General features: G+C 34.9%; 1 protein-coding gene across 1 annotated transcript; it reads right to left on the minus strand.

The window, feature by feature from the left end:
• Nucleotides 1–13826: 13826 nt before the first annotated feature.
• On the minus strand, nucleotides 13827–24876 carry LOC122352800 (cytosolic purine 5'-nucleotidase-like). The gene is made up of 18 exons (XM_043250465.1): nucleotides 24723–24876; nucleotides 22408–22481; nucleotides 22203–22320; nucleotides 20677–20772; nucleotides 18618–18709; nucleotides 18482–18539; nucleotides 17952–18045; nucleotides 17378–17431; nucleotides 17157–17240; nucleotides 16987–17028; nucleotides 16763–16864; nucleotides 15940–16006; nucleotides 15671–15841; nucleotides 15519–15570; nucleotides 15208–15268; nucleotides 14902–15078; nucleotides 14692–14778; nucleotides 13827–14492 (listed from the first exon to the last, which is right to left on the minus strand). Exons 1-18 carry the CDS (start codon nucleotides 24758–24760, stop codon nucleotides 14409–14411), a joined length of 1551 nt encoding a protein of 516 aa, XP_043106400.1. The 5' UTR covers nucleotides 24761–24876; the 3' UTR covers nucleotides 13827–14408.
• Nucleotides 24877–25928: the final 1052 nt, after the last annotated feature.

The raw sequence follows: 25928 nt of genomic DNA on the forward strand, positions 1-25928 counted from the left end.
AAGATACTTGCCAGAACGGATCTTACAGCATGGCAGTGGTGCCTTTGTTTTGTATTAAGACGCACACCAATAATGCTTTTTTTGTTTTTTTTCCTAAGGCATGTTTATAAAAATGACTTGGGACCATAGTTCAATTATGGCATTTAAGTCCCATCTATGAAAACGTGCCCTACTGTTTGAATGTTTGCTTACTGGATAGATTTGTAAACCGGTTTCTAGTTGAATAATAAGCTGGTGGTTAGTGCTTTGGGTGCAGCTAATTACTTAAACGTTTTAAAAGGGTTGTCTGAGTTTATTGTTACGTGTTAGAAATTAATAGACACGCTGTGGAAACACGCTTTTGATAAATCTCTTTTATGGCGTTCACTTTATGACCACACGGTGGCACTGTAACCTCAAAGCAGCTCACTGGCTCCAGCACCAACCGCCTCGGTGCCCATGATTCATTGGACATTCATTTTTATATAATGATTTCTATGATTCAAGTAAAAAAATATTTTTACACTAAAATCAAATGTAAACATGAAAAACATAACTAATACCTTTGTGTTAATATTAAAAAAAAAAAAAAAAAACTATATAAATCGTAAATAAGGGAAATAATGTTTTAGAATAGCCTCCTAAATCAAACACCTACCTGGCGTTAATAATTCTCCACGATCAACGCTTCAATTTATCGTCGCGTGACCGCCACGCTGTGACGTCACTTCTCGCGGCACCCGAGATTCGTTCAGGGAAAATGGCCGCTCATTCATGTGATGATGCTGAATCAGCCGCAGCTAACGTAACACTGCACTCCAACACGCTAGTGCTGCTCTAAAAAGAGATGATTTGTCAAAACCTTTTAATACATACATCTTGACATATTGCTTTTTATTGAGGTTTTAATGTGATCGACATTTTGAGAAAAATCTAACTGCAAAGGGGTAGTTGACAAATACAAATTGTACCCGGTCCTGTGGTGTTGTTTGTTATTTGGGTGTAGATTTTTAGCTTTCACAGAATAGGACACATTGATAGATAAGCTACCCAAATAGTGTAGGACTATGTAGTTGTTTCGAAATATTAACATAAGGACAAAGTATTCTAATATCTCCAAAAAAATGACAGACATCACACTTAAAGTAATAATGTTAACCCTGTAAAATCATATATATAATATAATATATAAATAGTAGTCGAAAAAGTGTGTGTGTGTGTGTGTGTGTGTGTGTGTGTGTGTGTGTGTGTGTGTGTGTTGAAATGCAGCCTTCAAACAAGCTATAGAAGGATTTAAACCATTTTTAATTACATCCAAAATAAAAGTTTGTGTTTACATAATACATGAGTGTAAATATTTACTATATGTGATATTCTATAATAAATAAACAGTACACATACCAAACTTTTATTTTGCAGTTAACTGTTTGACCGTGCTAAAATCTATTAATCTGTTTCATTATGTTGCTATATATATATATATATATATATATATATATATATATATATATATATATATATATATATATATATATATATATATATTTATTTTTTTTTTTTTTTTTTTTTTTTACAATGTCCTAATGTCTTAATAATTTGATTTGATTTGATTTAATAGCTATTTATAGTGGCAGCAAAGAATGCAATTCCTGATATATATCTGATAATACCAATTAAACCTAAGCTGCTTTAGTGCCTTAACTGCTCATCCTGAAATATTAGTAACAATATAAAAATTATTCTCACGTTTACATGCTTTATAGAAATAGGCGAAGATTTCACAGCAAGACGACACATGTAGCACAAAGTCGGATGCATTTACAATTAGACTAAAAGACCTTTTCATTAGCTGAAGAAGTATCAGTCAGACGATAGAAGGTATGTAGCAGATTGTGTACAGTCTCATAACTTCAAGTCCTCCGAAGCTCACGGCATCGTAGGGTTAATCTGCTGGCCTTTGAAACCTCTGTCAGGGCATCGGGGTTGTGGGTGAGGGGGGTTATTGGGGGTCATTAAGGTCAAGCAAGTGTTAGAGAGACGCTGCGGCTGTGGAATTTCTAGGGTCCACCCCTGTTCACGTATTGGCCAGAGCACCCAAATGCCGTGCTGGATTCCACTGGGACAGTGTGGATTGTCACATGTTATCTGTGGGAAATAGTGTCTGAGCTGCAGTGCAGAGTTAACTGGATGGGGAGTGTGTTAACTGGAAAGAGCAGATGTCATTCAAGTCGGTTGTTCCGTAATAAACCACTGGACCTTTTTTTTTAGCAATGTTAGATTGTCTGCTTCTAATGGTACAGAAGCACGTGTTTTACTACTGGTGCAAGTGGTGCACTTCATAAAGCGGGTGTAGAGTTACTGATGAAGAGCGGCTGTAGGTGGATGCTTTGATTAGAGGTTATCTTTAAAGTAACGTCCAGCGAGCGCTCCTCCTCCCCCCAACCCTCGGGGCTTGTTTAAATAAGGTCTGCGTGCCCTTGTGTGGGGTGGGCTCCTCCAAGCCCGGTGCCCTTTGACCCCTGTGTACATTCCGCATGTATTCTGTGAAATGAAGTGAGGAATTCCTCTGAAGTTTAGTTAATGGATTGGAGGAGCTACTGAGGAACACATGGGCTGGAAAATATACTTTGGACCTCTGGCTCTCACAGAACTTGCTGGCAGTCTTGAAAATGATGGGACATTTGGGAAGTTAATGCATTATGTAAACATCCACTAATATATAATATGTGAATTTTAGGTGAATTTCAAAAGTTGGCGTAACATTTTAATAGGCTATAAAAAAGTAAAAATCACAAGTAGGCTATGTGCACTTTCTTTCACTAACATTTTATGGAATAATAATAATTTAAAAAAGCACTTTTGGCATTTGGAGTTTTTTTTTGCTCTTTTATTTCTTTTATTTATTTATTTTATGCATGTTGCATTGGTTTCAGAAAGAAACTTTAACATTCAAGGAACTTTCCAATCCACAAAACGTTCTTTATAATAGTTCTCAACTATAAGGAAAAAATGTGTCTTTTATGAACTTTTCACAGAAAGGTTTTTGGAATATATATATATATATATATATATATATATATATATATATATATATATATATTAAATACAAATATCATGTAATATATTTATTACATTTACACTGCACCTAAGGTTAAATAGTGATTAAAGTCATGACAAATTGAAAAAACTTCATTTAAATAATTTTAGAATTTATTATAAAATATTATATTTTAAAATGTATATTTAGAATTTATTATTTTAGAATAATTTAAATCATTTTAACACCAAAACCTGAAACCAAAAATACAAAAATCATAATTTAAATAATTTTAACAGCAACAATTAAACCCAAAAAATACAAAGAAAAAAAAATAATTTAAATGCTGAAAACACAACTGCATTCTCTGGATAATTACCTTTATATTGTGTCTTTCTTTATTGAACTTAAATAATTTAAACTGCACTTTAAATGAACTAAGAGTGATTAACAATCATGACGAAAATGAAAGAAATGGCTTCATTTAAGATACTTTAACTTAACTGTTATTCATTATACCAAAACTTTGGAGTCAGTAAGCTCCACTTATTGCTAATGACTAATTAATACTAAATAAGCTCATTTTAATTAAATCGATCAAAAGTGACAGCATGTTACAAAATACTTCTATTTTTATTTCAAATAATACATTTTCTTTTACGTTTTCCAGTCATCAAAAAATCCTGAAAACAAGAAACAAATCAACATTTCAACAAAAACCATTAATAATAATCATGTAACACAAATTAGGTTTTGCCTTCAACAGAATAAATGGCATCTTAAATTCTGACAGTATTTCTATTTGTACTGCATTTCTGATGCAGCTTTGATGAGCATAAAAAACTGAATTAACATTAAAAACACACACAAAAATGTGACACGTGACAATTTTATGTCCGCTAAATACATTTAGATTACTAAAGATCAGTTGATTGTTTGTGAAATAATTCTTCTTTTTTAATTCCATTGAACTACGCAACCACCACTTACTTATAATTTATAACCATGTGGCTTTAGGGCTGAAGGACGGGGGGCCGGGGTGAAGGTGCTGTACGGAGGCAAAAAGAGCAGAAAGGTTCTTGGCGTGAATGTTGACACCCCGAGCATGTGTAAGCTCAGAATACGGCTGGAATCCCCCTTCAGAAGCGCTCTGATGTCCGGTGTCACGTTCGGCTCGAGGAGCCCGGATCACCACCCACACAGCTGGAATGCCGGGCATGCGCTCCACGCACCCGCTTCGGGCTGGAAAGGGTAGACAGCACTTCTTAAGGCTGAGCGCTGGGTCTCCTGGGCATCCCGTCCGTGACACCACCCACTGAGACGGGGATAGAAGAGCCTCGTCCATTAACCTTCTGCTCGAAACGGGGGAAATGATCAATGACTGTCTATCAGCGCTGCATTTCCCTGTCGGGGGATCCGTGAGGGAGAGAGAGGCATAGGATGGAGAAGAAGAGGGTAGGCAGGGAAAGGTTAAAGGGCAGAGGAAGAGGGGAGGAACATTTTTGGAGGAAGGGAATCGGGGGGGGGAAAGAAAGAACAATAACAAAACTCTACCTCCCATGTTTGAAAGGTTTCCTGTTCTCGTTCGGAAACAGCACTCAGGTACGACGGCTGGAGATCAAACGGGAAGCATTTCAAGTGAATTCGAAGGAAATGAAATAAATGCGTCCGAAGAGCCCAAAGATTTAATTTAACGATTACAAAAAGAAGTTCTTTTTAAGAAACCGGAACCATACAACATTTCAATTTGCATGACTATTAAAAATGTATTTTAGTTCTGTTTAGGGACCGAATCGGATCTGAACGATTTTAAGCGTAATATTTTAGAAAACAAATTGAAACACCTTAAGTAAGTGATTATGAACTAGCCGGTTTAACCATAAAACTAGTTCTGTTGTTATATGCTAATCTGTTTAGTCTGATTCGAAGACATCAAGTAATTTGACTTCAAAGAGAACATTTTACAAACCAGATTTGGATACTGAAAAAACCTTTGAAAGAAACATTTAAATTAAAAAGTCAAAAATATTACTTGACAATGCTGAATCAGACTAAATAGATTCACTTGTAATAAATAACACAAGTTTTAGGGTTAAATCAGATACGCTAGTTAAAAAAAAATAAAATGTTTAACCAAAACAAATTTGAATAATGGAAAAATTGTGTAACAACGGTAACATTTAAATTAACACACTTTAAGTCAAAAATATTGCTTGACGTTGTTGAAACAGACTAAACAGTTTAACAACAAAATGGTTAGAGCAGGTAGTTAAAAAATCATTTGAATCATTTTTAAACTGCAAGAATTAAACCCTAAAATATACGTTTTAAAGCTGAAACCACAACTGCGTTCTCTACTTAATTATCTTCATATTTTTAGCATATTTATTACATCAAAACCCTAAAGAGAGACGCGTGATGACACCGTCTTAAATGGAAAATTACAGTTTAACTCCAAAGAACTAAAAATTCATTTCTACCAAAGGAAATCTTTTTAAAACTGTTTTTTTTAATTAAAATGTCTGTATTTGCTGTTTTTATTTGAAGCAGCGTAGTCCTTTTCATGTGTTTTATTTAATGTAAATGTGATTTCATGTTTTTCTGTTACTAATTAGACTTCATCACTTACAGTTTCACAAAGAATTATAACTATAATTATTATACAATTTTAAACGGCAAGAAGTGAAAAAGCTTGACTGGGGAAAAGGTGACTGGGGAAATCTATTAAATACAGCTAGACCGGTTTTTCTGAATCATTTAAACACACATTTCTGAATCATTCCTTGAGAATTGCATCGGCTGTAATACTGAGAATAATTCTCAGAATATTTGACTTTACCAGGCATGTTTTTCAGGAGTCTTTAGAAACGTCCACACGGCTTTATTTCCTCCGCAAAATTACTTTATTGCTTTAATTTGATTATGTTTTAAACATGTTGTTATTCAATACAAACAAAAGACATTATTAACATTATTATTGGATCAGAACTGTGCTTTCCAAAATGATTAACTCCAAAACACATTTCCACTCACCTTCTTACAAATAGCTACTTTTAATCAGCACTTTTTACAGTTTCGTAACAAAAATTATTTGCATTTTTCGATTAATGCAGGGTGTTACAATTTTGCATTTCCTCCGTCACTAAACACTGCTATTAAAAACGCAACAGCAAGCCTTACTGTCGAGGTTTTCTGCGCACGTTTTTCGGTTGCACATCAACCCTTGAACAGTGCGACATGATAACCTGATAACCTTTAAAGAGAATCCACCTACAGAAGAATTTAAGTCGGTTAGAGAATTCAATGACAGCAGGAATTCGTTTTTTAAATGAGGTATTGTTTAAAAAAAAGAAATAAATCTTAATTTAAAAGCCGCATCATTTTTGAAGTCTTAATATGTTTGCTAAAGCAAGGTGTATCGCTGGAGTCAGTTATGATTTTAAATGACCAACAGAAAGACAGAGGCAGAACATCCCTTTAGTTTTCCTCGCAGCCTGTTGAATGCATTGGCCACATCAAACACTTTTAACAGAGTAACCGCACAATCAGATCCCTTCAGATTGGGGGACAGAGAGAGTGAGAGGGGGGGGAATGGGCCCTTTCTCGCTAAACAATACCATTATTTCAGCTCCCTTGGCCAAGAATGCCACATTTCACAGCCCACTACCCTCCTCCAGATGTCAATCAAAGCTCGCCGGCGACTCAAGCGCCACCCAGAACCAGCCCCGGCTTGGCCCACCACCACGGCCCGACCCGTCTTTACAAAGACATACGAGAGAAAGGAGCATATTTATATTTATGTCGTATTGAAAAACTGTGGTTTAAGTGACAACCTGCATTTTCATTTTGTAAAGAACTAAATGTTCGAAAATATCAATCATTAATAAATAAATAAACAGCGCTGTAACAATAGGTTTAAATAAATAAGTAGGTACACGTAAATGAATTAGATGTTTCTCATACATTTTCTAAACAAATTTTAGTTGCACAGATTTGATTTCTGATAACGATTATAACTGATATGAAATATATATATATATATATATATATATATATATATATATATATATATATATATATATATATATATATATATAAACTATATATATGTGCATTTTTCTTTTTGTTTCATTTAGTGTTAAAATACTTAAAAATCTGTGAATATCTCCATACTCTGTGTTTTTACTCACTTGAATGTTTACGTGTGGGATCAATCAAAAATCAATAAACAAGCTTAAATATTAAATATTATGTACCTCGTATATATGAGATTCTTTATTGTGCTGTGACGCAGACGTCATCGTTTGAAATGGTAAAACTAAATTAAACATTTCTGTCAGTGTGATTATTCAGCTACATCAATCACGAAAAAATATTAATACAAAGTCAAGAAACTGAACTGTCATTTAACATTAGTGCGCATCTCGGTGTTAGAAAAAACCCCTACACCATTTCAAACCCTTCTAAAGTATTGACTTTTGCATTAAAACTGCTAACAATCAAGAAAAAGCATAACAATTAAATGAAATTGTCATCATAAATTATTTTAACAGAGCAGTAGTATCGTCCGGGACCCGCGCAGACGGCGGTGATTTTGTGAATGAGACAGTGCATTTGTTGTTCAATTAAAGTATGCAGCGGCGGTATCAGTTTAGCGTCCAATCACAGCAAGAGACACAGCGCCGAGGAGCTGAGGATTCAACCAATGGCCGGTCGCACGGCAGAGACTAGCGCAGCAGCGGACCAATCAACGGCGCGCATGCAAATGAGGCATTTGCTCCGGCTGGATCTGAATGTCAACTAGTCAAAGATGGAGTCTGACGCTGGAAGGCCGTGACGCCGCGCGTCTTTACATTTACTCGTTTATTTCGCAGAGCCGCGCGCTACGATTGTAACTTCGCGCTCTCGCATACGAAGAGTCTTAATGCATTTGGCATTTGAAAAAGGACCAAAGACGAAGGCGTTCAGGTTTTGCACCTTTTACTCAACTTTTCCTCTTCTCTCACTCTCCCTCTTCGTTTTTTTTTTTTCTGTGACGGAGTGTCCCTCCCTTGGTTCGCTGCCATTCATGAATTTGGGGTTCACTGTGTGCTCTTCATGCATTTGGGATGATTGGGCGGAAATGGCGGGAGCTGTAGGGCGTAAAGGAGAGTTTGGATGGATGGGACCAATCCACTCGCCTCATTTTCATGCGCATCAGGACCGTGTGCCATCAAAACCTGGGTACGAGATCTTATAGTATGCAGCGATTATGTGCGCAGTGTTTGCTGTCTGAGGAAATAGAGAAGTCTAGACGAAATGCCTCTGTTTAAACGCACGCTTTGATAGTGCGAACAGGTACGATTTACCTTTTTAAACGGTGTGAATTTGAGGTAAACACATTACCGTTATTAACTGTTAATTCGTTTGTCTCACGAACTTTAGTCGGACTAGTGATGCTTTACATTTAATCCGAATCAAAACAAACACGCGAAAGTGACGAGTGCGTTGAATTCGACTTAATTTCTATTATTAACTAACGTATCGGCATCCAACGCGATTCTAAATTGTTGGAGAATTAATTCAGGTTAGGCAGCGATTCGTAAAGTTTTTGATTATCAACAAGTTTTCGAAAATGCTCTTGAAAATTAAGCAACCTGTTAAAGCGTTTTCTTTCTTGTGTAGCTCTCACCACCGGGAATAAACGTGTTTGAATGCGTTTTTGATTTTTTTATAAACGGTTTATAAAGTCGCATAATTTCCAAAACCTCCACTGTGCGGGGAAACTAAATATTAGGGAGTTTCAGAAGTGATTTCCAGGCCTGAAAAAAAAGTCCTGGAAATGTCTATAGTCAGTAAGTTTTAATTATGCTGAGTTGTAAAACGCAATTTCAAGTCAAATAAATGCTTATCGTGTTTGTATTTGAAATCATAATTTAGTCTTATAAAAAGCTGAAAATGTCATGGAAAGAAAAATCAGGAAAAATGTGGACACCATGAATTAAAATTGTCATTGGTGTTTTGCACTTAAGAAGCAAGCAACTGCCTCACTATTTTTGTTTTCTTTTTGTTTCAATCCTACTTAACTATCAAGGCCTCTTTAAAAAAAAAAAATGTTGCAGTTGTTTTAGGAATACCATGAATTTTTTTTTTCAGAATTACTGACATGTTCTCAACTCACTACTGGAGAAAGTTAAGTAGAATCAGAGAGACTTTTATTTAATTGGTCTATCAGAACAAAAAAAATCCTAATCATACCTTGTTTTCATTGTGTAAAGCAGAGCCTCATAGAAACAAAACGTAAAGAAAACATAAGAATGTTATGCAATTTTTTTTTTAAGATGTGGTTTTAATTTTTATAATCCTTTTCGATATGTTGAATGGATGTTGTCATCATTTAGTCATAGTGTGTGGATTAATTATTTGGTTGTAATAACTTTCAGCTGCACTTTCCTTTTCATTTTCCAACCAAATGTGCATAAACTGTATAAAATCAAAAATACATAAATAAATGCAATGCAACTGGTCAAACGTAACGAGGGGAAGGATTGTATGGTGATATTAAGCATGTTTTGTCCATTGCCCTTTTTCTGTTGTACTACTGGCCAATCAGAAGAGCAGTGCAATATTAAAAGGGCATTGGCTGATAGAACAGAGCCCTCCACCTCCCTCTATTGCCTTCACCTCTCACCCCTCTCCTGCTCTGACATTATTTAACATGTGGAGGCCTGGAAAACCATGAAAGCTGACACACTGTACACATTTACTGCAAACTGTAATGTTTGACAAACTTGCTTCAAACCAGTTTCAAGAAAGAATAGATTTAGAATTTATTAAGATTATTTTTTCACTCATAACCTATTGTACAAAGACATTTTAATTGTAAGCGATAATTGTCAATAATATTTAATCATTGTATTAATACAATTGTAATGCTATTAATATTATTATAATAATATAGTAATAGCAGTGTGGTTCTATTTTACTGTTGGCATGTTTATGCCATTTAACCTTTAAAGAAATATGTATGGTAGTGCTTTATTTTTCAGTGTCCTTATTACACCCTGCGTGTATTTAATATAAATAATAACAGCAAATTATAAATAATTACATGCAGTAACCCTAAACTAAACCTTAATCTTAACCCTGTAGTAAGTGCAAGCAACTAAATGTACATTACTCTTTAACAAAGACACATGAAAATATAGTGTAAGCATTATTAATATTGTTGAAGTCTTGGATATTGTTATATTTTGGGGTTTTCTTGCATTTAGATTAACTGCTAAATTTATATATCAAATTTAACAGTAAATCGTTTTTAAATGTATTTTAAATGATTAATATTGTTGTGTTGATAATGTTGTCATTGTTTTAAGCTGTAGCTGCATTTATTTTGACACATACTTAAATTGTATTTTTAATAAAAATTATTTTGTATATATATATATATATATATATATATATATATATATATATATATATATATATATATATATATATATATATATATATATATATATATATATATATGCTGTTAAGGTAGAAGGTGCCAGTAGAAGTTAAAATGAGTTGAGGGCAAGCGGTCATTGGTCAGAGAAGATGGCTGTCCCTCTGTCCACGTGCTGATGTGCTGAGGTCAGCTGCTCTGACGATGTTGCACTACTGTACCATCCATTCTAGCAGTGCAATAGTATTGTCATAGCATTTAGCCTCTGATATGCTCAACGCTCACGGGAACCCTGGGAAGCAAGTGCCAGATCGCTCAGGTCGTCCCCTTACATAGATGAACCTACAAGTGTAACCGGTGTAACGCATGTGTTTGAGAAATAAAACCACTTCTTTTTGGACATAAAGCTGACTTCAGGCCTCATTTGTTTTGGTGGCCCTGCCATTTGCGTCCGTTGTCGCGCTGTCACACGCTAGGCTTCGTTCGGAGCTAAAAGGGGCGAATAAAGGTGCACGGGTCGGACCCTCCCTTGTCACAGGTTAGCAGGGGGAAGGGAATGTTTTCAGTGGAATGCAGGGAGGCAAGTCCAGGGGTGGGGGATGGTCAGGAGAGGGGCCCAGGACTGCTAAACATGTCTCTCGGCATTGCTGAGACAGTCCTTAACATAACTGCGTGAATCAACCCTATAGGCTCTGAATCACGCATACCGGGCCTATACGAACGAGGTCCTACACGAGGTGTCTGTACTTGCCCTGTAACTATACGAGTATGCCGTTGTTGACTTTGCGAAGTTGAAGAAGCATAGGTTACTCTATTATCACAACTGCCCGAGAAACACTACATGCGAAGGCTGTAAACGTGTCGTCATCAGCTCTTTAAATGATAAAAAATGTGTCTGTAATGAAATTTCGGTCGGTTTTTTACACCAAGGTAGTAGCGCAATTTTATGTACACGCCTGGGGTTAAATCTTAACCCTGTTTATCCACTGAGGTGGGAAAATCTCAACGAGCAGAGCACCTCAACCAATGTAGTAATGACTGCGACTTGTTGAGGCACGCTTGCAAAGCTTGCTGGGAAATAGTGGAATGTGAGGAATGGGAGATGATATGTGTCTGCGGTACTATCACACGGGACACATCATCACACTCTTCATAGCAAAACTTCCTAAAGGGGTTTTCGGGATGCTTGAAGAACCATTTTTAGTTCCAAGAACCATTCAGTTCTTAATTTTTAACTCCGTGTGAAGAAATGTCAAAAAGAGGGCTTGTCAGCAATGACATTGAAGAACGATATTTTCATAAAGAACCTCTTAGTGAACCGTTCCTACAAGAACATGTGAAGAACATTTTAGTTTAAAGAGCATTTTGTGCAACAGAAAGGTTTCAGAATTGTTGAAGGTTCACGGAACTGTCTATGCCAATGAAAGAGTGAATATGCTTTTGTTTGCTCAAAAATCTGCTAGTCTGTATAATTTTAATCTGGTGTAACAAAAGCTTTTTGGTTATAGAGGGGAAAAAAACTATGGTTTTATTATGTTACACGTTGTTTTGGCTTGATGGTTGTACTGTGTTAGACGTGATGCAACAAGTTAATTGCCACTGAATTGCACTTTAGTGTTTGTGCTTATCAAGTTTCATTTGAAGGTCACTCAAAAGGGGTCAAAGACCACTTGAGTTAAACAGTTAAAAGTGTTATTAAAGCTTTAATTGACTCAAATCATCTTTTAGGCCTCAGGATTGCCAATACGCTAAACTGCATAGGAGGTGTAGTGTCTTAAAACCACTGTATTGTGTTATTGGTGATGTGACTTCATTTTAAAGCAAACTCCAATGCGGTTAGCTGCATCTGTTTGAAATTGAGCCTGTATGACACTTAGACCCAAGTTAAAGTCAAAGGGGATTCAATCCACACTAAGGGTTTAGCACAGGAATAGCAAGTGCACACAAGACTTCACCTTCAGCGAAATGGGATTCATGTAGAGAAAACCTGTTTCATTTGTCATTATCACTGATCAAAGTCTTCAGTGTCATACCTTCTGTTGGAGAGCCTAGCTGTTTTCATAGTATACGGTTCAAAATAAGGCTCTTCAAAAATCAAGTATAAATATTGATCATTAGCCCCATGTCAAGCCAAATAAAATATTAGTTGTTGTTATTTTCATTTTCCTTGCAATAATAGGTCTGAATGGTTCCCAAATGCAGCCCACGGGACATTTTGAGGGAATTCAGATATTTATTTTCTGCTATGTACTTCATTAAGAAGCATTTGTGTAATTAAAATCATGCATTAACAGGGTGTGCTAAGTTTATTTTATAATCAACAAAAGGTTGTACTGTAATGAATTTGTTGTCTAAATGTTGTTTGTTTTATGATTTTAGTATGAATTCAGTGATGAAACACCAATTTAATGGACAGCTTTGTAAGGTTAAAGTTAAGCAGTAACAGTTTAACACATATATATATATATATATATATATATATATATATATATATATATATATATATATATATATATATATATATATATAGTCCTCAACAAAATTACGATATTTGTACCTCTAATGCCACGTGCTGTGTTCGTGAAAAGTGCCATAGGCTTTTGTTTTCCTGGCCATTACGAAGTTCAAAGTGGCACTTACACATAGGCCTCTATGTAAAGTAAAAAAAAAAAAAAAAAAAAAGGTTTTGAGTAGTCTATAAATAACACGCTATTCATTGAGTTCTAACGTGATTCACACAGAAGAAACATACCTTTTATGATAATCACTGTGCGTAAAGATTTCCGTTGTGAAAAATGTTGTTAATTTGGTATTTTCTCATAGATTTTTATGGTCATTTGGGGGAAAAAAATACACTTTTAGCCTGCTTATCGTTCTCCTCAGGATAAAATTGGTCGACGCGACGGAAATAAAGACAAATAAGCATGTGATCTTACTGTACGAACACAGTATCGCTACATTATATTAGAGCTGTTTATCTTTTTATACAAAGTCAAAATAAACGGTCCAATTTTCCAATTATGCTCTTAACAGAAGCTTTTTATCAAAAAAGGAAAGCTCTCCATTCAAGTCGAGTGCACACACTACAGCCTTTGCCGCCATCTTACGGACGCCGTACAGAGGTTTTCCTGAAGATGTCCGTTTGTTGATTAATTTACACGTCATAGTTTCAAAGTATTTTCCCTGCGAATTTGGTCACAGTAATAAACACTTTATATGAATTAGCCGTTTTAAAACAGTTTCATTTCACAAGTAGACCACAGAGGACACGCTTTTAAAAGGCTGCCACGCAGGGACCAACCACCATGTAATAAACTGGAAATTAACATGTACACGAGTTGGTCTTGAGTTCAGTTAAGTTACAAATAAATGACAACAGCAGTCTAAAATAAAGCTCTTTAATATTTCATTTTAATATGCTTATGAAAAACAGAAAATGCATGATTGCATAGATTAGAACATAGAAACAATTTTAAAGTCGCTACTTGCTGTTATTATATGCACATCCCTGCATTATTGTATAGGAATCAGTCACGTGAGAAGATATGATAAATAATAATAATAAAAAAAACTATATTTGACCAACTAGACCTCAAAATCCTGCAAACCAATTTATTGAATTGATGACTGACATTCAAAAGACTAAATACCCACTTAAGTCTTAATTAAATACTCAATATAAAAGTCTTATAAAATGGTTGAATGAAGATTTTACTCTTCGCTTTACAAATAACAACACAAAAGCTTATAACTTAAATAACATGACTTCAGAAAAAAAACTTGGCAAATTCCGTTTAATCGCAATTATCTGCCAGAAGTGGAATATTAAAAGCTAATACTGCAAATCAACCACTCAAGCGCTGTGTATCAACACACTAAAGCAGGAATAGAAACTGTAAAAGTGAAACATCCACACTAAATAAAAACTTCATATTTACAGCAGTTAAGAAAAAAAAAAGTCAGTCCTCATGTCTCTGTAGACGTAGCTGGGTTATTCCGGGCACAATTATCATCTCTACCGCAGTCACCGCCTTCACACTCACATTGCCTCTGTGTGGTAAAGATGCAATGATAATGTAAATCACATGTAAATTTGTTATTTAGAAAAAAAACAGCAATTTAAAACAGTAAAACGATATTGTAACAACTGATGCTTAGGTGTAATACATTAATAATACACAAAAAATTGTAAAAAATAAAAAAATAACAGAATGATGATGAAAAATGAAAGTGAATATGCAATTCAAACCTTGATGTTGGTGGTTTTGAGCACGTGCTCCGAAAGCTCTGGTATCTGCTCTTTAGTTTGAGACTCCACAGCGGCCTCATGTGGCAGCTGCGAATAAAAGGAAAAAAAACATCCACCTGTTCATATTTACAGATTTATATATGTATAATGTGTGTGTTTGTGAATGTCAAGACAATTCTATTCCAGTCTAGGCAGCCAGGAGAAGCTTACCAGGACAAGAGGGGCTCTGAAGAGGTAGCTGAAGGGGTAGTTGAGGAGGTTAAGGCAGGAGGTAGAGTATATATCCGCATAGCGCAGTAACTGACTGGCAAAGAGGGTTTTTGTGGAACCACAGCGTAACAGACTGCCCATTTTCCCATAGCACAGATCCATGCCGTACGTCACCATCTGAAACACAAACAAACAACCTTATAACACTGTGCTAACACAGACGACTATAGAGTTTCTCTGGTATAAATACACAACGCTGCATGTTTTTTAAGGTGAAGAGCAATTCGGGTGAAACTCAGAACGCACCTTTATCCTTTTCTGAATCGCACTAATATCCGGGCATTCTTGACTTCCACTGTCTAAGTGCCTGATGGGATAGAATGAGAGGTCAGCTGTTTGATGTTGATATTTGTGTGCGTTTTTTTCTGTCCATAAAAACCCAAAATATGTAAAGAGTCAAAATGCACTAAAAAGTAATATACAAATATTGACATAAACATGATTATTATAAAATACAAATTAAAATACATTTTCTTTAATATAAATCAACTAATATCAACTAAGAACAGTGCTCTAGCTCCATCTGTCGATCATGTCAAGTATTGCACTTGACTCACTGATATAATTCTGCAAGGAAGATGTCAAGATGTTTTAACTCCTCGAACATACCTGTAAAAAGACAAAAGAAAGTATTTTATCTATTCTTTACAGAATAAAGAAATATTGTTATACATATTATTCATATTTTATTAGACGAGTGCACACTTACTGGATTTGTCGGCCCAAACGTGCAGCTCCTTCACAAGCTCAGGAACCACAAGGAAAGTCTTCCAGCCTTGACGTTTCTTTGACTTGAGGATATCGCCAAAGATGTGATCTCCCACGTAGAGGATGTCTTTCCCCCTAACATCCAGCAAATCACAGACAATATCAGAAGATCCTAAGAAAGGGGTTGAACAAGGATAACTGACATAAGCCAAAGGAGTGCCTCCATGCAAGCCTAGTGAACAGATCACAATATGGAGAACATCTGAGTACCTCCTGAATACACTGTCCCATGCTGAAGCTCTCCTGTGTATGTGCCAATACGCAGCTTCCCAGTGTCCTACAAGGGGAAGAGTGCAGACCAAATCTAGTGTAATACAGTGTACTATGTTACGCACAGTGCAGTGTGTTTTGAACCAAGGTCGCGTTAAAAATACCGCAGTACTGTTAAATATGATTTTAATTGAAAACAACAAATTTTTATGTGTATATATTTTAGTATGTCATTTATTCCTGTGATGTAAAATTGAATATTCAGCATCATTACTCCAGTCTCCAGTGTCACATGATTCTTTGGAAATCATTTTAATATGATGATTTGATGTTCAAGAGTCATTTTTTTAAATATTAATAATGTTATAAATAATTGCACTGCTTTATATTTTTGTGGAAACTGTGCTACACTTATTTGGATTCTTGGTGAAGAGAAATTAAATAGAATAATAATTTATCCTATTAAGACCATTATTATGATCACAATTGAATTATAATCAGCATATTTAATAAAATATAAAAATATTTTTCAATCATTTTAACATAACAGTAGGATTTATGTTATTGAGAACAAAACACAATGTGCTTCGCATTTGTAGTGTATTTGTATTGCATGTAAATGTTTTAATTTTTTCTGGTGTGGGGGTAAAATAGGGTCTAGATATGTTATTGATGTTCTTCAGGATTCATATTCTCATTGTTATTAATTCATTATATAATAGCTTTTTTTTTCATTAAAAGTTTTTCTTCTGAATAAATGCTTTATTTCAAAAGGAGGAAAGCTTTTTCTGTAAGCAGTTTAAAGTGCTCAACATGAGCTCACCGTGTCTACTTGTCGCAATACTGTCCCTCCTGCAAAGAACATGGGCTTCCTCGTGTCCACCACCACCAGATCAAAGTATGAGCGCCACGGTTTCCTGGGGTTCTAGACAAACACGAGTCATTTCAGAATCTGAAAATCTACTTGTGTGTGTGATCAAGAGTGTGTTCAAACAGCTTCTCAATGTCAACACTGATCACTGGTTATGGAGTGATCATGCTCCTCACCCTCGAACCAGCCGGGCAATCCAGTAGGTATTTCATGATAGCCTATTTTGAGAAAAGATATAATACAGTGTCATTAAAATCAAATTCTGAATATTAATGATAGTGTTCACTGATATGCAGCTTGTCAGTGGCAGTTTAAATTATTTCTAGGGGTCTGGCGCTCTTCTTACCTCAGTGTAATTGAAGTCGCTGTTGGTGGCCAGAAACACTTTGGCGACCTCTTTGATACGGCTCAGTAACACGGGAAGACGAGGCTAGATAAAATGATACGTATATGAATGAGTTTTTTGTCACACACTTAGAATCATTTATATTTATTATACTATTATACTACATAATTTTATATATATATATATATATATATATATATATATTAGTAATTAACACTTACATCTTTAAGTACATACTTGTCCAGGTTCTTCAGTGTTCTTTCCTTCAGAGTGCCCTATAGGCCAAAAATAACAATGACTGGTTAAAAACACTGTAGTGTGAAACACTCACATTGCTATATTTTGCCCTTAAAGCAAATGCTGGATTTCTTCGCGTCCTGATAATATCTATGTACTTATATCATCTGTGGAAGGCATCCGTCCAATCATATCCCTCAGTCCGAAGGTTTAGATACGTTGTCCTAGCTGCCTGTCAAAGTTTGTATTTGCACACCTCTGTGAACCCTATTCATGCAGAAATACTTCTACGTTATTGCAAACCAAACAATGCAATGCACTGTTGGATGCCGCTACAAATATACCGTACTACTTATGACTGCTTTTGTGCTCCAGGGTCACATATAATAGACTTTGTCCTGCAATGTTCTGGTTATGTTTTCAAAGCTAGCCTGCTATTGCTAGCCTTTCCGAAATGGCTTACTTTCATATTGTAAGTCATGTTTAATTAGAACTAACTTTGAAACTAAAATCTTTCACGAGAGGGTAAATAAAATCATAAATTGAGCCAATGGTTACAGTGTCGTGGAGGTGATCCATGGCGTCCCTCACGTCTTGGAACATGCTTCTGTGTAACATGAACAAGTCGCCATGTTTGAACCCTTTCTGGCAGCTAAGAAATAGAGAGAAATAGTGAGTGAAAAAGACTGTAGATGCTAATTGGGCATATTTTCATTTTCCAAATAAACCTGTCAAGGATAGCAGTTTTTTAAACCAAAATTTGGCTGAAGAATATATGCATATAAAAAATATATGTATGCATTATGATGTTTATATTAATGCTATTTTTATTTATCTATTAATAATTTTTGGCTTGCTAAGGCTTTGTTTTCTGGCAGCTATTGTGTTCTGGATTTTAATTTGTGCTGTGTGAACTTTCTGAAATCATAAAGGTTTATTGATATCCCTAGCTGTAAACATAAACAAGATTAACAGTGATGCCCGCTTTAGCAAACATCGCTAATTATGAATATCATTTACATGACTGGGAGACAGGGAAGCTGTAAAAGAGCCATAACTCTTGCAATTATAAAGAATAATGGACTCACTTCTTGTATCTGGAGCTCTTGGTGAAGAAGTCAACCAGGCACGCATAAAGATACGTCTCTGAGAAAAGGAGAGGGGCAAATTATGTTAACAAAATCAATTATTCTTTCACAAGTCCATGCAAATGTGCCAGTGTACCTGATAGGTTGAAGAGTGTGTTGAGGACGTAAAAGCGGTCAGTGTCGTCTCTCTGGATGAATTTGTTTGGATAATACTCATCGACCTGTTCACTGCAGACAGACAGTCACACATGTTAATGAGAATAACAGCAGGTTAAAGAAGCTTCCTGCCACATTATACACACACACACACACACACATATATATATATATATATATATATATATATATATATATATATATATATATATAAGCATTCATAGCATGTTGGAAAGCTTGTGACAGAGCAATAACAGTTTGTCACTGAGCTGCCCAGCTAATATGTCACAGCAGCCATTGTTGAGAGAGCGCTAACAACTACTGTTCTAAAACAACTGATCCCTTGCTAAATAAAACCGTGCCCACAATACCCCATGTTGGGTCGCGTCTGATGAAACATCCTTTATTATGCTGTCTTATACATGACGACCCTCACAGTGCTGATCCATGCTCTTTTTGTCCTCAAGTGAGAGAATAATAATAAAAAAAAAAAAAATTTTTTATCCTGATACCACTTCTGTTCTTAAGTCTGTGAGAATATGAATGTGTAAATCTGGTCGTGTATTTTAAATGGTGACTTATACTAGAAATCCTGAAACTGAAATCCTAAAATATATAGGTGTAAAACATAAGTGAATGATCCAGTTATACCTGTCTTCATCATTCTTAGAAAACCATAGTAGGAATTCAGACACTCTCTTTTATGGGAGGTGCTGGATATAAATACACTACTAATATGAGTTCATCATTTTCCATTATCCACAAAAAGAGTGGAACAGATCTTTTCTTCTTAATCAAATTAAATGTTTGTTTTATATATATTCTACACTACCATTCAACAGTTTAAGTAATGTTTAATGTCTTTGCTTGCCAAGACTGCATGTCAAAAAACTTTAAAAATATTCATATATAATATTTTATAGATTCAAATCTGTATTTCTATTGGAATAGATTTAAACACTTTATTTATTCCTGTCATGTCAACACTGAATTTTCAGCATCACTACTTCAGTGTCACATTTCTTATTATCAATGTTGAAAACACATCTGCTGCTTTTTATTTTTGTGAAAACCATGACACATTTCCCCCCAAGATTCTTGTATATTAGAAAGTAGAAAAGAACAGTGATTTGCTTTGTTAATGTATCTTTATATTAATGTATAATTGTATAAAACTAAAATAAATAAACTTTCTCACCCTACGTTTGATGTTACTTTTAGTGTTTATATCATATTCATTTATCTTAAATTTTCATGTAGAATATATTTTTATATCCATCTATCTATCTATACGGTGACAGATTATTTAAGTGTTTAAGCTATCACTGAGCAGATCTCATGTTGTATAATGTATAATTAAAATGTATAATTAAATTAAATATTTGTTTGACTTTATTTCTTACAGCAACTTAAAATAATTAAATGTTGCAGCCTGAATTAAATCAGAGAGCATGAACTTCATTTTAAATTCCAGCTCTTCTCAACTTTTAAACATTTAATTGTTGCCAAAATGGTGTCAAACCAGCTTTTCAAAAAACAGGTTTTGTCTTCTCATAAAAACCACATCTTAATAGGACACACACAAATATGTCTAGGTGTTACCCTCTCTATTTACAGATGAGTCAACACATCTAAAAGAACTTGTTTCCAGTTATGGCTTACTGAGCACATCTGTAAGCACTGATTCATTTTTAATAAATCAGTTTATCTGATTCACAAAACTGGTCTGAATGATTTGTTCATGAATCATAATGATGAAGATATTAGGTTTAGGCTGACTATTGATATAATGATTGAAACAATAAGACCTTGAGTGTATTAACTTGACTAAATGCCTTGCTTTGCTGTGCTAGTCTGTTTTGAACAGCTCTTGACCCTGTTGTTTCTTCACACTGGGTTTATTGCGTTACAGCCTAGCTCTCTTTAATGTTTTGTCCCACACAGCACTCTAATTTGTTGAAATCCTCTGTTGTCAGAGAAAGGTCGAGGAGGCATTTGAAAGCAAACTCTCACTCAATACACCACTGACCCTCACTCACCCTCTCAGGTACTCAAAGCCGTGAGTGCACACCAGGATGTTTCCATTGGAGTCTATTTTCAACAGGTTCCCATATGTGGTATCGTACACCAGACCTCTGGAGAGACGAAGAGAAAGAGAGAAAACGTTTGAAAGAACCAGCGTCAGGGAGCATTCGGACAAGTGAATAATTTATAGCAAAATATGGCCCTCTAAGGATTTAAAACAAGAGTTCATTCATATTTATATTTTCCCCCAGCAGTATCATTGAGCAGACAGTCTGCGTTTGGTATTCAGCCCGTATTAATAATGACCTTACGCGACCTTTATGATGCTTTATGAGACCCTTGAGATTGGTGTAGGACATTTCTATTTGTATGGTTGCCAACAAAGTCTCTCATGAATGCTTTATAATAGAATTATAATAGCAACTAAAAACTGACTTCATTTGATATCCAAATGAAAATGAGTTAAGGTCTACTTATATAGTCTTATACTAAGCAAATCAGTTCATACTGGAATGTGTACTACTTTTCAATGTATGGGATAAGTATTTTTTTATAAATAATACCTTTATTCAGCAAGGACGTAAACGTGACAGTAAAAATCTTACAGACCTCACACTTTTGAAAAGTAATGTTTCATGAAAAATGTGTTCATTTTGTGCGATCAATAATTTTGTGAAGCTGAAGGACAAGACAGAAGAGAAAAAAAAAACTTTAATAATGAGGTCAACATAATTCAGAACTAATCCTTTAACTTTTTACTGCACATTTCTAGTTCTTAACTCCACGTTATTCCATATTTTAAAAAGTTCCTATAATTCTAACAATATCTTTCTCCATTTCTAATAACTTTAATTCATAAATCCCACTTACTTTTCAATCCCTCCAATTCACTCACCTTATTTACCAGTAATTCAATCACTTCCTGCATTTAGCATTGACTTAAATGCAACGATAGATATAGGTAAAAAATACATGTTAGCATAGTATACATAGTACCTTTTAAAAGAGTACCACAGTTTCATGAGAGAGTTTTATGAGAGACTAAGTCTAAGTCTGCTACATTTTGGAATTGCATGACTGTTGTCACACTGTTATTCCTGTTTAAGTTTTGCATGATGTGAATCACCTTTCCCATTGAAATCAACATCGTGTCATTGTGATTTACTCACCCTCCACTTGTTTAAAACCTGTTTGATTTTCTTTCTTCTGTTAAAGTCACAATTAATTTTTTTATAGAACGTCAGAAACCAAACTGCTGATGCTATCCGTTGACTTCCATTTTACCGGAGAAGCCAAAGGCTACTGTAATTCAAAACATCTTATTTTACGCTCAGCAGAAGAAAGATTTTACTCAGGTTTGGAACAACTTGAGTTTAGGGTGAACTGTCCCTTTAAGCGGAATATGGAAAACGGGAAACAACGTGGATATAAACATTTGTCGGTGTTGTGCAGACACACACAGCAAGCCTGAAAAGCCTTAACCATGAGCTCACAGACCCGATATAGCCTAATCCAGAGCCATTAAGGGAGCATCACTTACCGCGTGGGGAAGGTGGGGTCGTACATGTAGCCCAGCAGCTCGTGTGGGTATCCGATTGATACCAGCCTGTCCCTGAGCAGCTCAAAGCCCAGGCTCTCATACTCTGGAGACTTATAAACTGCTCAAAACAAGAGAGTGCATGTGAATGAAGCACTTCACACAAAGTCTGACAGCTTTTCCCCAACTGCGCTTTAAACGCTCTCACCTGCCAGAGTGTAATCCATGTCGAAGCCATAGCACTTGATGTTTTCAAGCGTCAAACTCCGGTTCACAAACACCCTGAAAGGAAAGACAGCAGGTTGTTTCCTTTGACTTTGATGGGTCGACATTACCTTTCTCACAGTTATTAATTTAGCCACAGTAACTTGCACCGCATTCGCCTTATAACCCACCTCAGTGTTGTTATTGCATGCTATATATGCTGATCTATAAGAACACGTTACACTGCCAAAGCATAGCCTCTACGTAAGAGTTTGTATTCAAACATGTGCTGTGCTTATCGCACGGTCCTATGTATCAAGTCGGCACAGTTTAGGTCTGTTCTTATCAGGTCCCTCACATATGACATCAGTCCAGCTGGTATGAGGTAACTGCCTCTTAAAAGACGTAGAGCGATAGACCAGCCAACTGGCACTCTCTCTTCTTGGCAGTTTTTCTTTGTAAGCAAGTCACGTTTTTATATTCAGGGTGGAAAGTAGCAATCTAAAAATAGTAAGACAATGCAATTTGATTGAATCCACAGATATTGTACCTTAACAGTCATTTAATACTGAATATGAGAAAGAATTAAGCTTGAAAGATTTTACATGAGAACTAATAATAATAATAATAATAATAATAATAATAATAATAATAATAATAATAACCTATATATTTATCATTTTACAATACCTAAATCCTAAGTCACCAATACTAAGAAATGTTGTCCAAACTGGATAACCAAATTGCCTGAATTTTTTTAATTTATTTTTTTTTGTGTGATATTTAGACACTTTTGGTAAGGCACATTTATTGATTGTCAACATTAAGTTTTTGGTGTCAGGGTATAATTTATTACATTTTTTTATGGTGACTCATAAGGTTCAGCTGAAGATGTAAAGCAGGTTGCAACCTCATGTTCAACTTTCTTGTCATAGTTAGTATATATATATATATATATATATATATATATATATATATATATATATATATATATATATATATATGTGTGTGTGTGTGTATTGATAAAACATTCAAAAATGAAATTTAGGTTGCAACCTCATGTTCAGCTTTCTTGTCTTTTATATGTCATATATATATATATATATATATATATATATATATATATATATATATATATATATATATATATATATATATGTGTGTGTGTGTGTGTGTGTGTGTGTATTGATAAAACATTCAAAAATGAAATTTACGTTTGCTTATTCATTTGTTCTCCACAGAAAAACTGAAGTCAGTTTTTGAACAAATTGAGGGTGAGGGATTTTTTTTATTATGTGAGTCTATGTACAAGGCCTTTATAATAAGTAAATTATAATTATCTAAATCATCTACAACTTCAACAATCAGTCTTTTATCTTAAAATAGATAAGAGTATAATCAAACAAACATGACAAGCTTACTCAATGAATGAATAAAAGAAAAAAATAAGTAAATAAATAACACTTTATCTTTCATTGTCCATGTTATATGTTACATGTGTAACAGTTTGACTAGCTTAACCCTATAGTAAGTACATGCTGGGTAATATTTCATTATAGGGAGCAATTCTCACTATTAACAAGTTGCTTATTAGCATGCCTATTCATTTCATACTGGCCATTTATTAGCGCTTATTAACCACATATTGTGAGCATATTCTACATCCCTAATCCTATACCAATACCTAAATTTAACAAATACATAACTATTAATAAAGCGGCAGATTAGTAGTTTACAGAAGCAAAATTTATAGTTAATGGACTTTAAAATAAAGTGCTGTTGATTAATATTACTCAGTCGACTACTTCTGTAATTACAACTGCAACTAAATAAAAAAAAATCTTTAAAATTAAACAGTTATTGTTTTATGAATGATTCGTGGTGCTGTTATTGTTTGAAAAACAAGTTACTGTTTATTTATATATTAATATCTAGGATTTTGGTCTAGGTGAATGTAAAGCGTGTGACGCTTCAAGTCATTCTGAGGTAAGAAACAAAGTCTGTCAGTGGTGCTATTATCATCTTACTGTGTTATCAATTGATATGAAATACCATTGTGATAAACAGAGACTTAATTCCTCCACAAAACATCCCATGACTGAGCGTGTTATTATAAAGAACACCGAATGAAGACACTTGCTAAGAATAGCCTCACCGCGAAAAAAAAAGTGCTAATCGTCCGCCAAAATAGTTTAAATAAAAACAAACTAAATATATGAAGAAATACTTGCATACTAAGACCTGCGTTACTTCAGTTCGTTGGACACTGCGCTTTTCACCAGTGTGAGTGTATAAATGTGTAAATGCACCCGTTCCTACCTCTGATGCAGCTCTTTTTTGGCGCCGCGTAGCTCCATCGCGAGAGCGCGCTCTCAGAATCACTCTTTTACAATCAGTCACGAAACTCTTCTCCGCGCTTTAAATCGTACCATGATGTTGACATCACCAGTTTAAGTTTCCTTGGGTTTGGCTTGTAAACAGGAACCCTATGTACGTAATTTGGGCGTATGTGGGATGCACGCGAACGTGAGTGAAGTTTGGTGTCGACAGGCGGCAGATTGTGTTATCAGGGCACCGCACGCGCTCGCCGCGCGACTCGTAGGTCCAGTTCAGCGCCCAAACCCTTGACAGTCGACACTACCGAGCTCACCACATTCACGGGCATTTACAATTAACCTCGCATCAATATTTCATTAGCGCTGCCTTCCTCCCTTCATTCACATTCACGAGGAGAGAGAATGTCCCTTACACCGGGGCAAGTTGTCCCTACGACTATGGATGAGTCTTCTAATTTTTATAAGTTTTATTATTATTATTATTATTAGCTATTATTTTTACATTATTTTTTTATTTCTATCATTTTATATATATAACCCACAAAATGAAACATTTAGCAGTGACATTTTAGTATTATATTATTATTTATTTATGAATATTTTGAATCAGATTCTTTTATATTTTCAATTTTCATTTTATGAATTACATTTTTACGAGGTAAATTTTTTTATATATAAATCTTAGTCATTTTAGTACTTTTTTTAAACTAGATTTTATTTAGTTTATTTCTTTTTTTTCATTTAAATATTTAGGTTTTCACCTGATATTTGCATTTTATTTTATATTTCAATCAGCAAAACCTAATTTAAATTGTGCTTTGTGTGTGTCTATGTGTATTCCATGCAATGGCAGTCAGTGATAAACACAACTGGCTGGTCCTTTTTTTTTTTTTTTTTTTTGGATTCATCGTGAATAATGTGATATGTATTTTTGGAATAGACAGTCTAAATAAGCAAAAAGAATATTTTAAAACATCTTTTTTCCAAAAAATGTACTGTATTTGAGTAACATCAATATTAAGGCAAATTTTAGGAGAAATTTTGGTAAGCCTCATAAATATGATTTACGGGAGATGTCACATTACAGTCATTTGGTGGCTCCAATAATTATTTTGATAACTTTATGGTGTGGTAAGAGGTCAAACACGGCTCTGAGGATTCCTTAGATACTCAAGCTTTACTAATCGCT

This window comes from Puntigrus tetrazona, chromosome 10, assembly GCF_018831695.1.
Source record: "Puntigrus tetrazona isolate hp1 chromosome 10, ASM1883169v1, whole genome shotgun sequence".
Taxonomy (NCBI): Eukaryota; Metazoa; Chordata; class Actinopteri; order Cypriniformes; family Cyprinidae; genus Puntigrus; species Puntigrus tetrazona.